A 16,930-nucleotide genomic window follows, 5' to 3' on the forward strand; every position below is an offset into this window, starting at 1 on the left:
TTTCTTCACAGGGATCTGGAAGAGGAAATCTACAAGAAGCAACCTGAAGGCTTTGCGATGAAGGGTAAGAAAGAACTGATATGCAAGTTAAAGAAGTCTCTGTATGGGTTAAAACAGTCACCAAGGATGTGGTATCAGAAATTGGATACATTTATACGGGGACTTGGCTTCACTAGAAGCAAAGCAGATCACTGTGTGTATTTTTAATTAATTGGTGATCGTGTTATTTATCTGGTCTTGTATGTGGATGATATGTTGCTAGTTGGAAATGACAAAGAAATTATCCAGGATTTGAAGACCCAATTGTCCTCCAAATTCGACACGAAAGATCTTGGTGCTACAAAATATATTTTGGGCATGGAAATTAAAAGAGATCGGGCAAAGAGGAAGCTCTGGTTAAACTAGAGGAAGTATGTCGAGACAATATTGTGGATGTTTAATATGCAGGATAGTAAACCAATGAAGATTCCTATTCCTGTAGGTGTAAAGTTATCTGTTGAACAGTGTCCCAAGACACAAGAAGAGGAAGAGGATATGTCCCATGTTCCATATGCAAGTGAAATTGGTAGCATGATGTATGCAATGGTCTGTACTAGACCAGACATTTCACATGCAATGGGAGTATTGAGCAGGTTTATGTCAAAACCAGGGAAGGAGCATTAAACAACAGTGAAGCGGGTTTTCAGGTATTTTCATGGCACTAGTGATTATGGTTTGTGCTACCAAGGAAGACTAGGATTGGACAGAGTTTTGGATATCCGTGGCTTTTTTGATGCAGACCGAGCTGGAGATTTGGATCAGAGAAGATCCACAAGTGGGTATGTGTTTAACCTATTTGGAGGTGTGGTCAATTGGATGAGTAAGAAACAATCTATAGTGGCACTATCAACTACAGAAGCGGAATATATGGCAACCACTCATGCAAGCAAGGAAGCAGTTTGGTTGCAGAGACTGTGTTCAAGTATGGGGTTAGTACATGGAGCTATAAGGATAGATTGTGATATCCAAAGTGCAATTTTCTTGGAAAAGAACCCTGCTTATCATTCAAAGACAAAGAACATTCATGTTCAGTATCACTTTGTGAGGGATATGATAGAAGACAAAAAGGTGTTGCTGGTAAAGGTGGACACTTTGAAGAATACTGCAGATGCACTGACAAACTCTGTGAGCTCTAAGAAGTTCTCCTGGTGTAGATAAACAATGGGCGTTTCAAGGCTGGAAAAATAACTAATCTCTCCTGTGGCCCCCTGTGGAAAGAAAAAAACAAGTGGGAGAATGTTGGGTTGTGTTATATTCTTTCCATGACTAACCTACGTAGTGAACTGGGGGGTTAGAGGGGCGGCGGAGCACCCCCTTCATTGCACCGATTGCGCAGTGAGGGGGTCACAGGGGGGGCGGCAGCCGCCCCTATTTGAGTGGTTTGAGGGGGGCAGATAGCCCCCCTCTACGGGGTCTGGGGCAGCGCCCTAGGAAAAAAAAATTAGACCCTATATTCGGTTGGGCGGACCTCCATATGGTTTTCAATCCATGGTTTTGGACATGATGGTTTTTCAGTCCATGGTATTAGATGCTTCGACATGTATAAATATGTATTGTAACAATGAAAGTAATATAATGAAAAAATTAAAGTTGGTAATCCTGGTTTTGGGATCAAGAGGAAAATTTTTGTGTATATGTGTTTTATGTGTTATGCTCTCGCATTGTTTAATTTCTGTGTTTTTAGAATTCGTATGCAAGTAATTTATGTACGAGGTTAAAACGTACAATGCAAACAAATAATAAATGAGATTGCACAAGATATTGTAAGTATTTTTATTTATATTTATGTGTTTTGCATTACTGTAACTGTATCATTATATTTTTATAACTTAGTTTTTATTGACATGTGATATTTTGTTTGACAGAATTTTATTGAAAATCTTTCAATTATGTTGGGAGGCATTTATTTCGAGCAAGATATTATGAATGTTGTCAACAGTTTCTACTCAGGGTCATATGAAGATATGGTAAACAAATAAAATATAGTACTTCATGATGCTACAAAACTACATCCAAGGGATTAGCAAAGAATGTCTATAGTGAATAAATCAAGCAAAGGTAAACATGTTACTTTTGAAGATGAGGAAGTTGAAACTGACGCTGAAGAATATGTTTTCATCACTAAGGATGATATTAGAAGTGATGTTAGAAAGGAGAAGTCATAAAAGACCAAAAGTAAAAATGCCCAAGAATGACTTTGTTCTAGTTGATGATGAGAATGTTATTTCTCTAGAAGAAAAGAGGGGGAATAAAATGAAATTTGATCATTCTCAAATAGTCAAGGCCAACAGTGAAGAACCTAGTGAAAATTCAAAAGAAAGCAAGGAAATCATTACACTAAGATTTGATTTTAAGGATGGAATTATTAAAACAAAACAAAATCATTTTATATAACTTGACAAAGACAAACTTAATTGAGGGTGGTCATATATTTCATCTTAATGTGAGACAAATCTATATTAAGCCAAGTGAAGGACAATTCAAATATTAAATCAGAAAGCCACACCTCCTGCATGTTCACAACTTGAAGACGTCGATGAGGTACAATCCATATGCTCATGTGGGTTATTATGTGCTTATTGATCCAGTTCAAGTTCCCAACAAAGAAGCATTTGATAAGTCAAAATGTTTTGAATACAATTATAATGTGCTTGGGGGGAACCATTATGTAGAAGCTCAAAGGCAATTGATGGAGGAATATCTCAATAACCCACGTTTTGAAACAATGAAATGTATCATTTATGTTAGTTTATCAGATACAAAAGAAAATTTATTGGCATGGGGTCATAATATAGATAATGAGTATAAGATGTCTATGATTTTTATCCACAGGATTAGCTTTATTCATAATGAATTTGAAGAAAAATGTGGTGGGGATAAGACAAATGTTAGTCTAAAATTTCGAAATGAATGTTGTATGGAAATAGGCTATCAAATTGAGGAAAAAATCAATTCAAAAGGTGGAAAAGTACATTCTGATATATTCAGAAGTATTGATAACATTTTCTAGTTGGAACTTAGAACTGAAGAGATATGAGAATTGATTAATGAGATTTTTAGCATGTGGGAGAACATTGGCATTAAAAACTAGAAGGTCAAAAAGTGTAAACCATTGATATGTAGCAGCAGTAAATCAGGTCCTGAAATGAAGCAGCTTCTAGAAGATATGACTATCACACCTTGGAAAGAATTGCAAGGAGTGAAGGATGAAAAACGTGTCAAAAAAATATTATCTCGTGTGAAGTCAATGGAATTATCATTGGACGAAATGTCTAAGGAATTTCAAAAGTAAGTTTGCTGAATTATTTTTACTTATTTCTAGATTATAATTTTCTTTTAAATATAACATATTTTTCTCGGTAGTATTTGTTATACATATCATTATTTTAAATTTTTGTACTTTATCTATTCAGTCACAAAGTTTATATGAAAATACAAGAACAAATGGTTAAATTGTTGAATGAAGATAGTTGGGATGATGTTGTACGCAACTACCCAGATTCAAGTTCTACATCAACACTAAAAGATTTTATCTTGCATTTAAAAAGGTATCTTGATTTATACATTCATTTTTATACATTTGTATACTATTTTTATTTTATAAATTATACATATATTTGTTTATTTTATTAAAGATGAGAAAGGATGCAAATGGAGCACCATATAGTTTCAGAAGCTTTATTGAAAATATTAATATCGAAACACTGAGAAAGCAGCATCTTAGGAATATTGAACTTGGTCCAACTCTGTTATAGCTCTGATACCACTTGTTATAGATCTAATACCACTTGTTATAGATCTAACCCGGAAATACTATAGATCTGATATGAAAATATAAGATAATGCAAATAAACCCAGAAATAATATGAAATGATTCTTTATTGATCAAACCCTTAAGGTAGGGCAACACCATACATTCACTCCTTAAGGAAGGAGAGCACTCCACAAGCCATATGCTTGTTCATACAATCATCCTTGACAATATTCCTTGACCTGGAGTCTCTAGCCTCTATATAGGCCTCATACATACAATACCATAGGTCATTACCATGGTTCCCTCATACCATCAACTAACACCATGGGCCCATTACATTATTGCTAACTACTTGTGGTCCCTTACATGATATGGGTTAACCACCTTATTTATTACTATGGCCCATCTCATTATTACATTATTACCTTGGGTACCTCCCTTGGTACCCCATATTATCCCCCTTAGGTATATAACACACTCTTACTCATTTCATTTGGAATGGGCTTGACACTATTCAATATCAAGTAATACAAGGTGACTATAAAGACATTGCTAAACTCATACCTAAAAGGGATTATTCCCTAGTTATTGCAGATATTCCTCATGGTTTCAATATCTCAAACATTGACTATGATAGTGACCCTTATACTTATCAAACTCTTAGTAAAGTGGTTGCAATATTTGTATAAGTCACATCATCACCATTATGGAGATTTGTGACATTTCATTCATACACACAATTGGCATTGTTATTGACAAGTTTTAATGGGAAAACAAACTCAAGGATGCAACTTCCATGGTAAGACGTTGAAATTGTATGTTTGATTAATGTTAAAAAATTCATTTATGTACAAGTTAATTGAACTTTTACTATTTCATGTTACAGAAAAAAGTCAAATCTTCTTAACCGTTGAGATCAACCAATTATAAATGATTGTGAGTTCATCCATATTGATAGTTGGACAAAAGACGATAGTTATAACTTTGTTCTTCTTAATCGGGTAGATGGAAATAGTCATAGCCAAGCACTGGTTTATGATGTTGTTGTGAAAAAACTAGCATATGAATATAAAGAAGGAAAATGAGAGATAGTTAACATTTATCAAAAACCACATTCATTTATTAACTATCTTATAGACTTATGTTCAAATTAAGGAGATTGGTTCTGGATTTATTTTCAGGCTCAGGCAAGTTTTATTATATAGATCTAAATTTCAATATCTTTTTTCTTAATTTATATGTCATTATACTAATTCACTTTTTTATTTCTTTTGTGCTTGATAATTAGGTACAACACTAGCATGTGGCCTACAAAAAATAATAAATTGCATTATCATTAAAAAGACCCAGTACAGTGAAAATTTATTCAACAAAGAATTAATACTCTTCAATTTCTTCCTGATACAATGCAAGAAATTGGGTGGAGGAAAAGGGATTTTAATGAATCGCATGTGGCAAAAAAGGAAAAGGAACCTCAATCACCATTAGATGGAATGATTGGAAAAGCATACATTAAAATTCTTATACAGTTTTTATTGATGTCCTTTGGCAAAAAAATTCAAATGTATTTATGAAAGTAAATCCAAACACATGATATAATGATTGCTTAAATAAACATATGTTAAAGAAACTATGGTGATTTATAGCTTTGTCCAATCCTATCTTATCGCATGTTGGTTTCTAATCTGCAATGTTCATATGTTCTGTCATCTAAATCACCATGTTCTCATCCTTCTTTTCCCCTTGCTCTGGCATCCTTTAATTAGAAGCATCAAGTATGCATCTTTGTTCAATTTTTCTACCATGTTTTTATGAAGATCTTGATCTGTAAATTGACACTAGACCCTGCCCTTCGTCACTGCTACTCTCATAGTCCTTAGGATTAGGACTAAGTGCTTCATCTTTCCCTTCATCACTATTGCTCTCATATTCCTTAGGATTAGGGCTAGGTGAAAAATGTGACTCTCTATTTCCTAAAAATTCATCATCCTTCCCTTCGTCACTACTGCTCTCATAGTCCTTTGGATTAGGACTAGGTGAAAATGTGACTCTCGATTTATTGAAAATTCTTCATCCTAGCCTTCATCATTGTTGCTCTCATAGTCCATAGGATTAGAACTAAGTGGACACTGTGACTTTCGATTTATTGGAAACTCTTCAGCATTGCTTTCATCATTGCTTCTCTCATAGTCCATACGATTAGGACTAAGTGGAAACCGAGACTCTCTATTCATTTGAAATTCTTCATCATGTTCTTCATCACTATTGCTCTCATAGTCCATAGGATTATGACTAAGTGGAAACCGCGACTCTTTATTTAGTTGAAATTCTTCATCATGCTCTTCATCATTGTTGCTCTCATAGTCCATAGGATTAGGACTAAGTGGACACCATGACTCTCTATTTATTTGAAATTCTTCATCATGATTTTCATCATTGCTGCTCTCATAGTCGATAAGATTAAGACTAAGCGGACATTGTGACTCTCTATTCTTTTGAAAATCTTCATCATGCTCTTCATCACTGATGTTGTCATATTCCATAGGATTAGGACTAAGTGGAAACCATAACTCTTTATTTATTTGAAATTCTTCATCATGCCCTTCATTAGTGTTGCTCTCATATTCCTTAGGATTAGGACTAAGTGGAATATTTGACTCTATTCATAGTGAAAGAATTTTCGTTACCTTCATCAATATGAATAGAGTTGCTACGTGACGAAGATGTTGATACTTCAGAAAGTGAAACTTCACTACCAGAAGAATCCATGTCTTTATAAAAAATCAATACCACATTCACTATATGGTAAAACAATTATGTAATGTTCACTTTATCATAAATCATGATATCGTCTTAAAAAGATTTATATGTTAGTTTTTATAAAAACAAATTAATATCACATTCACTATGCGGTAAAACAATTTCGTAAATCCCACTATATCATAAATTTCATTATCGCTATTCTTCACATCACATCAAGGCTTTTTGAGGTTCGTTAAGACTCCGAGCGATTTTTTGGAGCAACTACATTGTTATCGACAACATATTCAATAGAAAAATATCGCATTTGAAAGATTAGTTTCCCTTTTGTTGTGTGCAAGTCTTAAACTCCCTTAGATTTACTAGTAGTTATGTGTCAGTTGAGTTGTTATCTTCGTGTAAAATACCATACCAAAAACATATTCCAGTACAATAATATTTAACTTTTTATTAATGAGATTTAGATTTCTTCTAGAAATTAAAAATTTAGATGAGCCAGACTTACCTGACAACCCCATAGCAGGCAAAAAGCCACTACGTCTGCAGTGGGCGTGGTGGGCCCAATCGTGTCCGCCGGCGACACCCACCCTCGCGGCCCAGCCCGCCAAGCGTGAGGTCCGTTCATAGAATCGGGCCTCCACCCCCACAGGCCCATTGGGCAGCGAGGGTGGGGCAGGAGAGGGTTGCACGCAACCCCTCTTGCCCCACCCCCGTGGCCCAATGGGCCCGTGCAGGTGGAGGCACGATTCTCCACCCCCACATGCCTGTTGGACTGCGGGGGTAGGTCAGACCATTTTTTTATTTTTTTTATTTTGTTCTTTTTTTAAAGGTTATGTTTTAAAAATTATTTATCATTTATGATTATTTATCATTTTTAGATTTTGTTTCGTTTTATTTGTTTACTTAAGCTACTATTTTTTTTGTAATTTACTGATTTATGTGTATTTTTTTGCAGAAAAATGGCATCAAAAAATATTTATGTGAATCTTTCTGGACCAAAGACTGCTAAAATTAAAGGTAGATCCTCCAAAAACACTGTTGAACGAACCAAACCTAAGCTAATAACTACAAATCTATCAAGTGCCTGAAACGATAATAAGATGATTTCTTACTGGAAGAAATCACAAGAAATGAGACATACAAAAAATGTATGGTATGTGAAAGATAGAGAAGGCGAATAACATATGCAAATATATCTATATGTTGATATCCCTGATGATAGTGGACTTTATGAGGTGCTAAGAAAATTACTAGACATCTGTTTGATACCGGATACTGAAGTTGTTTATGTACTTACAAAACTTCCCAAGTCACATGACAAGATTAAATATCAGTTATCAATGTCAATGTATGACACGGCAGAGGAATCTATAAATATGTGTAAACAAATAATAAATGAAATTGCACAAGATATCATAAGTATTATTATTTATATTTATGTGTTTTGTGTTATTGTAATTGTATCATTATATTTTTATAACTTAGTTTTTATTGACATGTGATATTTTGTGTGACAAAATTTTATTGAAAATCTTTCAATTATGTTGGGAGACATTTATTTCATAGAGCAAGATATTAGGAATGTTGTCCGCTGTTTCTACTCAAGGTCAGAAGAAGATATGGTAAACAAGCAAAAAATAGTAATTCGTAATGCTACAAAATTACATCCAAGGGATCAGCAAAGAATGTCTATAGTGGATAAATCTAGCAAAGGTAAACATATTACTTTTTAAGATGAGGAAGTTGAAACTGACGCTAAAGAATATGTTGCCATCATTGAAAATGAGATTAAAACTGATGTTAAAAAAGAGAAGAGTCCTAAAAGACCAAAAGTAAAAATGCCCAAAAATGTCTTTGTTCTAGTTGATGATAAGAATGTTACTTATCTAGAAGAAAAGAGGAGGAATAAAATGAAAGTTGATCATTCTCAAATAGCCAAGACCAACAGTGAAGATCCTAGTGAAAATTCAAAAGAAAACAAATAAATCATTACATCAGGCGCTAATTTAGAGGATGGCATTATTAAAACAAAACAAGATGCTGTCATTCGACATAACTTGACAAAGACAAATTTAATTGAGGGTGGTCGTACATTTCAACTTAATGTGAAACAAATCTATAAGCCAAGTGAAGGACAATTTAAATATTGAATCAGAAAGCCACACCACCTACATATTCACAACTTGAAAACATCGATGAGGTACAATCCATATGCTCATGTGGATGATTATGTGCTTCTTGTTGATCCAGTTCAAATTCCCAACAAATAAGCATTTGATAAGTAAAAATGTTTTGAATACATTATGTGCTTAGGGGAAACCATTATGTAAAAGTTCAAAGGCACTTGATGGAGGAATATCCCAATAACCCGCTTTTTGAAACAATGAAATGTATCATTTATGTTGGTTTATCGAATACATAGGCAAAGTTATTTGCATTGGATCGTAACACAGATAATGAGTATAGGATGTCTATGACTTTTATCCAAAGGGTTAGATTTATTCATAATGAATTTGAAGAAAAATGTGGTGGGGATAAAATAAATGTTAGTTTAGAATTTCGAAAGGAATATTGTATGGAAATAAGCTATCAAATTAAAGAAAAAATCAATTCAAAAAGCAACAAAGTACATTCTGATATATTCAGAGGTATTGATAACATTTTCCAGTTGACATTTAGAACTGGAGAGATATGAGAATTGATTAATGAGATTTTTAACATATGGGAGAACATTTGCATTAAAGCCAGAGGGCTAAAAAGTCTAAACCATTGATATGTAGCAGTAGTAAATCAAGTCCTGAAATGAAGCAGCGTCCAGAAGATATGACTATCACACCTTGGAGAGCATTGCAAGGAGTGAAGGATGAAAAACTTGTCAAAGTAATATTATCTCATGTGAAGTCAAAGGAATTATCATTGGACGAAATGTTTACGGAATTTCAAAATTAAGTTTGTTGAATTATTTTTACTTTTTCTATATTATAATTTTCTTTTAAATATAACATATTGTTCTTGTGAGTATTTGTTACACATATCATTATATTATTTTTTTACTTTATCTATTCAGTGACAAACTTTACATGAAAATACAACAAGTAGTTAAATTGTTGAATGAAGATAGTTGAGATGATGTTGTACGCAACTACCTAGATTCAATTCTTACATCAACACTAAAATATGTTTATCTTGCATTTAAAATTGTATGTTGATTTATACATCCATTTTTATTCATCTGTATACTATTTTTTATTTTATAACTTATACATATATTTGTTTATTTTATTAAAGATGGGGAAGAATGCAAATGGAACACCAGATAGTTTCAGAAGCTTTATTGAAAAAATTAAGATCGAAAGATTGAGAAAGCAACGTCTTAGGAATGTTGAACTTGATCCAACTCTTACTTATTTCATTTGGAATGGGTTTGACGTTATTCAATATCAAGTAATACAAGGGGACTATGAAGACATTGTTGAACTCGTACCTAAAAGGGATTATTCCGTAGTTATTGCGGATATTCCTCATGGTTTCAAAAACAACATTGACTATGATAATGACCCTTATACTTATCAAGCTCTTAGTAAAGTGGTTGCAGGATTTGTAGAAGTCACATCATCACCATTATGGAGATTTGTGACATTTCATTCAGACACAATTGGCATTGTTATTGACAAGCTTCAAGGGAAAAACAAACTCAAGAATGCAACTTACATGGTAAGACGTTGAAATTATATGTTCGATTAATGTTAAAAAAACTCATTTATGTACAAGTTAATTGAACTTTTACTATTTCATATTAAAGGAAAAAGTCAAATCTTCTTAACCGTGAAGATCAACCATTATATATGATTGTGAGCCCATCCATATTGATAGTTGGACAAAAGATGATAGCTATAATTTGTGCTTCTTAATCGGGTAGATGGAAAGAGTCATAGTCAAGCACTGGTTTATGATGTTGTTATGAAAAAACTAACATATGAAGATAAATAAGCAAAAGGAGAGATAGTTAACATTTATCAAAAACCACAGTCCTCGATTAACTAGCTTATAGGCTTATGTTCAAATTAAGGAGATTGGGTTCTAGATTTATTTTCAAGGTCAGATAAATTTTATTATATAGAATTGAATTTCAATATCTTCTTTCTTAATTTATGTCAGTATACTAATTCACTTCATTATTTCTTTTATGCTTGATAATTAGATACAACACTAGCATGTAGCCTACAAAAAGGAATAAATTGCATTATCATTAAAAAGACGGTACTGTGCAAATTTATTCAGCAAAGAATTAATGCTCTTCAATTTCTTCAAAATGCACTGCAAGAACTTGGGTAGAGAAAAAGGGATTTTAATGAATCGTGTGTGAAAAAAAAAAGCAAATGAACCTCAACCACCATTAGATGGAATGATTGGAAAGGCATACATTGGGAGATTCACGGACATCAAAGATCCATCAAAAAAAGAAAATGAGCAAAATGAAGCAGAAAATATTGTGGAAAAGGACAATGATGAAACTCTAGAGGATGAAGAGTTTGGATTACGTGATCCATCTTAATCTCATATTTATCAAACACCCGGATGGATCAAATCTCTCAAGGTTCAAACATTTTTTCAAGTTTGTACTCTAAAAGAGCTTTGCAACTTGAGATTTGATCCCTCTCAAACTTGATAGATCTAGTGTTTAAATGTGTCCTTGTTAGTTACTTTCAAACATGATCGCATTGAATATTATCAAATTTTATTTGAATTAAATTTTTCGAACTGAAGTTTAATGTCATGCATGGCTCAAATTTGAAAATACTTTTTTACGTAATTGGTTTAACCAAAAAAAACTTATTGCAAACTTGGCTCCATCATGATCAGCAACTTACATAAGTTCTTTTAATTATATTATTGGTATATCATATAAAGCTTGCTATTATAACATATCCGTGGAGAGTTTTAATTTTGGTCATGAAACAAATCAATCATTATTTCAAAATATAATGGATGTGTTATCATATGTTGAATTTTAATCCCCTAGAATACACTTTTTGTGTGGTTTGTTCGTACTAAGAGATGCCGTTAAAAAATGTGGGCTCTTTTTGCTGGTCAGGAATGTGGGCTCTTTTTGCTGGTCAGGTTTGTGTTTGTAAATCAAAATAGCATTCAAAGTTTCAACTCTGCCAAAGGACTTTGCTTTTTATATGTCTTTTGGTTAGGCATGTAGGAAGGGATGATAGGAAAAGAAAATGTAAAGAGAATTCCAAATTTTCTGTTTGTAGACACATTAATAGAGTAAGTGTCATCATGGTAAGTTTGTGTGTAACATTTCTATGATTAAAAAATAAATATATCATGGATGTTTTGTGATTTATGATGAGATTGGTGTTTATTTTAGGACCGAGACTAATATTAAAATCTTTCAAAGCAAAAATTGTTATGGTATGGAATCTTGTTAAGATATCAAGCATGAATATTGTTTTTTCTAACTTCTTAAAAGTACAAGGACTAAAACAAGAGTATTGACACGGGTAAAGGCAGCAAATGACACATCGCAATAAGATAAACCATGGAGTTAGTCATTCGACATGAAAGAGCATATTAGATGCATATCAAATCGTGTATCATACAATAAACATCTTGTAACTCCATGCAACATCCGGTAGGCATAACTTTGATTTTCAATGTCATACTAACAATTAGAAACAAAACAACCATTTCGTTAAACCCAACATAAAACACATAAAAAAGATAACCAGCAACCTTGGTACCATAAAACAAACCCAAACAATCTACAAAACTTTTAAAAATATAGGTCATACTTTTCATTGCAACAGCAAATATGAACAAAAAGCCTCTATGCGTATTTCACTGAGTAATTTATTTTTTGAATGCAGAGTTAAAATAGCAAATTATTAAAATATCCATCATCTCCAAAGGCAACACTATGTACACTTGCCACATGTAAAATACCAATGCAATCAAACAAGCAAATGAAAACCTTCAAGTTATCGTACCATATAATTTGGAGTTTGAAAAATATCGAAATATTATAATAATAATATAAATCTAATTTTAAGGTCACAATCAAGCCAGAAAGCAGATTGGTATATGAGACATTCTTTAAGGGATAAGGGATCCCTTCCAAGCAGAGAATTGACTACTAAAACCCATGAAGGAGCACATACCCTTACTCTCCCCTCTAGATTTGTACCTGTAACATCCTAGTATGAAATGCATGTTCTCAACTATTAAGTCCACTTATTCCACTTATTCCGTCTCACAACAATAGAAATCTACCACCATGGAAATTTCGCAAATACACAACATTGAAATAGATAAAAAAAAAAAAATTATTGACTGACTAACTTAAAATTTAATTAACCATGGAACCAGTAACTTGGAGTATAACATGACTACAAATCTTTTACTACGACCACCACCGACCCCTTTGAATTAATTCAAAGATACCTCTTTTCTCTGCATTACAAATGGAAAGTTGCACACAAAATAAAGCAGTATGAAGATTGACGTCTCTAAGCAAATACAATTTATTAACGTACCTATATGATGGTCACTAAAAGGGAAATCCCATTAAAGATTAGACTAGAAAGATTAGGCAAAAACCATTTAGCGGATGTCAAATTTTAGTCATTTTTGGGTGATTGCACAATTTTAAAGTGTGAGGAAATTAAGGACAAAAGCAATATTACAGGTAGTGTACACGCATGCATGAGGGAAGAGCCCACCTGGCAGAGGTGTTGCCCTCTTGATATGCTTAAACAGCAAAAATTGGTGTTATCTGAGAGCTCAAGCACGCTCCTTTCTTGGTAATACGCAGTGTTATCCAGGTATTACAAGGTGTTGACACTCTCTAGGGAGTTGGTTTAGCCTCTAGCTAACATGCAAGGGCACCAAATGATCTAGAGAGTTGGTTTAGCCTCTAGCTAACATGCAAGGGCACCAAATGATCCAGGCTTTGCGCTAGCCTCAGCAAGGTTGCTCAAACATGGTAATGCTTTCTGACAAATTTCTCCTGCTTTGGGAATATGTAGCTAGCCTCAGCAAGGTTGCTCAAACATGGTAATGATTTCTGACAAATTTCTCCTGCTTTGGGAATATGTATGTGCACGCAGGCCGATAAAGCACAGATGAGAGCCAATGGTTGAGGAAAGATATCACTTGGTAACTATTAGTACACCATAATTATCTCCAAAGAATGCCCGGTCGGATCTAATCCAATGGAAAGCACAACCCAAGATTCGCATAACTGCTGTGTTTTACAGTCTCGTTATGCATTGGCTACAAACTTAGATTATCAGTGATTTAATGAAAAAACACAAGTTCAGTCTAGATTTACCGAAGTGAGTAACCAGATACATTAACACCACCGAATTTACCCACAAATCATGTTTAGAAACAAACATAACACTGCAGAAAAAACTACAGTAACCGATATAACACTTCAATGCAAATATTTATTTTTTTGGCTACCATCATAGTAAGCTGCAAACTAAGGTTATGGCACTCAAGGTATCCAATATCACCATAAATTCCTCCCTCGTCAGAAAACAGAAACATTTTATTAGACAAGAACATATGTAATCCTTTCCACCCTAGTCTTCATCCTAGCACCAACAACCATAGTACAGCAGAATACTTGCATTAGCATGCTAGAAACATGTTTTCGTTTTTAAATTTTACATATAGCATGTTGCAAACATGCTTTAATTATTCTTATATCAAACTAATTAGCGGCTTCATATCTAATTCCTACTCATATCCTTCCGAGTCTACTTTGGGCTTCAATCGAGTTCTTACATAGCTTTAATACTCCAAATTTTGGTGTATTGTGTGAAGATACATATTCACTGTAGTATTCTGGAAAGTACCCACATCCTTTAAACTTTATTTCCAATTACACTAAATGACACCTTAGTTCCTTACTCGTTGAGGATATAAACCTTCTCTCATTTGCGACAATACTAGTTCCAAAGTACAAGACTCAATTTACATTAACGTCTCTCTGCAATCCTGGAGGACGTAATTTGGCATCAGATATCCTTGCCACTGCACTGCAGTAAACATAAGCTCTACACATCTTACGTAAGTAGAGACTATTAGACAATATATAAAGGCATCTAGATGTCAATTCCAAGCAACTTCAGACCATCTATGACCTCGGATCAAAATTTTAAATTCTATAATTGATTCCTACGATCAGATATTACAAATAGAAACACGCAACATGTTAACAGTGAGCTTTCTCAACATCGATTAATAAATGAAAAATGCTACATCGTCAATAAACTCTTACTGTTTAAAAACTCGCTTTAATCGAAAATTTATGATATCCAATATACAAAATAATATTAACTGATATTCCTGCAGTACTTGAGATATTTATGAGAGATACCATTTAAAATCATGCACTTCGAAGGACTTAAAATTAACCGCAAAATGATTTCTTGTAAAAATTTGTGTGGTAGTCTCTTGCCAAATCCACTCCGAGTGGAATTCAAATTTCTAAGGCTAGGAAGAGAGGGCATTCACCCAGTGGAATTCAAAATCTTGCTAGGAAGAGAGGGCATTCACCCAGCTGCAGTAATCCTGACCAACACATATACCATTTGGCTGTCCGATGAAAAATCAATCTCTGTGAAGCCCCTGAGCAGGGATTCTTGCAGCCGCAGGTGGAACAACAACATTTTCGTCATGGAACATTGACTTGATGAACGAAGGAGTTTTAAGAAGCCGACGACCAGTCATAATAGGATACACATCTTCCAGAAAATAGTATGCGTGACCAGCAACCATTCCCTGCACACACAGATAGGAGTTAAAAATAGTTATCTCAATGCAAATATAAGACACCTTTAAAAAACCTTCAGCATTCCGCTTATACCAATAGATCAACCCAGGGGCTGCTCCCAACAAGTACAGAGAATCCAAGAAGCACCTGCAAGCAAAGAAAAGAAATTTGATGTTAATTTACGAATGTGAATTTTCTGCTTCCTCCTTTATTAAAAAAAAGGTTGCAAGGAAGAGGAAGCCTAAAAATAACTGAAATACACGATCAACTGGCCAATCTCATACCTAATCCCATCACTTTGGGAAGTCACTGAGCTAGTTATAAGTAACAATCTCAAAATTATTCTAGAAAGGTTAACACAAATTCCATGTGGTTTCTTTCATAAGTTACACCTCCCATATTAACAGGAAAAAAATGGTAGAAGTAATCTATGATCATAGGATTTTAGAATCTCCATAATATTGTTATTAAACAGTGCATTTGAGTAGGCGGGACAGTGGTGATTTAATCCTACATATGCCTGCTAAAAATCTTCTTTGATTATTGAAGTAGAATTCCATGAAAAATTTTAACACCATATGTAAATATTTGCAGGGATTTATCTCATCAGAAACTACATGTATGCTTGAAACAAAAAATAGCTAGTCCTGTGAAGAATTCATTTCATTCAAAATTAAGAAATTTCAACTTTTTGAAGTAAATCAATTTCAGACGCATGGGATTTCTCGTATGTGGCAAAGAATCAACCATTTGGCTAGGAAAAACAATCCTATCAAGTACAATAATCTCATGCCAATTGGGAAACACAGCTAATGCATTTAAGAGTAGCCAAGGGCTTGCTGATTGCCAGCAAAATAGAAAAGCAATTCAGCAATGCTGCCAAAGCTGCTTCACATTCTCTGCATAGAAAATAAGACATAATTCTTTAAATTCTCACCACTTGCATGGTGGCATTGCAAATACAAATACATTTGGCTTACACGACAGCAAAGTTCAGCAGGTATTCAAAGGACAACCTTAAAGGCATGAACAAATTGGAAGTACTAAGACAGAATTTTGCATCCACATAATCAGCAAAATATGTTGTCTAGCAATAAAAAGCTCAACATGTTTTCTGACTAGGAAACGAATTGAAAGTTTTTAATGAATTACATTCCTGGACCAAAAACTTAGTTACTTGTCTTAGATGTCGCATCACAATGAAGAAGACGTTTTTTTGAAATTTATTTTTAAGATCTATTAACAATAAAGTAAGCATATTACAAAAAAAGAAAAAGGGTGCCAATGTAATATCAGCACCCGAAGTCATAGAAGAGGCAATAATGGGAAATTCCCTTTTTAAAAGCAAAGCAATCAATAGCCTTGGGATCTAAAAGATAGTATCATACAAAATTTAAAGTTTGTAACAAATGCGCAAAAGGGCAAACCAAAAATACGATCAGAAATCATAAATATTTAGGCAGTCAGAGCCCCAGTTGCTGAAGAAGATGGAGGCTCTTCGTCATCAGGTTTTGTAGCAACCATGAAGTCATATGGGGTTCATCAAACATCAAGGATGCTCCATCCATCATTCGCCCTTCTGT

The 16,930-nt window shown here is 33.8% G+C and overlaps 1 protein-coding gene across 1 annotated transcript in view; it reads right to left on the reverse strand.

Annotated features, from left to right (window-relative positions):
• Positions 1-14,784: 14,784 nt before the first annotated feature.
• LOC149196930 (derlin-2.1-like) overlaps positions 14,785-16,930 on the reverse strand; it is a 119,399-nt gene continuing 117,253 nt past the window's right edge. The window contains exons 5-6 of the mRNA XM_089405684.1: positions 15,441-15,494; positions 14,785-15,355 (exon numbers count right to left, since the gene is read on the reverse strand). Of these exons, the coding sequence (XP_089261810.1) occupies positions 15,185-15,355; positions 15,441-15,494 (225 nt within the window). The 3' untranslated portion in view covers positions 14,785-15,184. The remainder of the gene's footprint in view (positions 15,356-15,440; positions 15,495-16,930) is intronic.

Source organism: Pinus tabuliformis, chromosome 2_2, assembly GCF_031772625.1.
Source record: "Pinus tabuliformis cultivar Carrire ecotype Pingquan chromosome 2_2, CPIR1, whole genome shotgun sequence".
NCBI lineage: Eukaryota > Viridiplantae > Streptophyta > Pinopsida > Pinales > Pinaceae > Pinus > Pinus tabuliformis.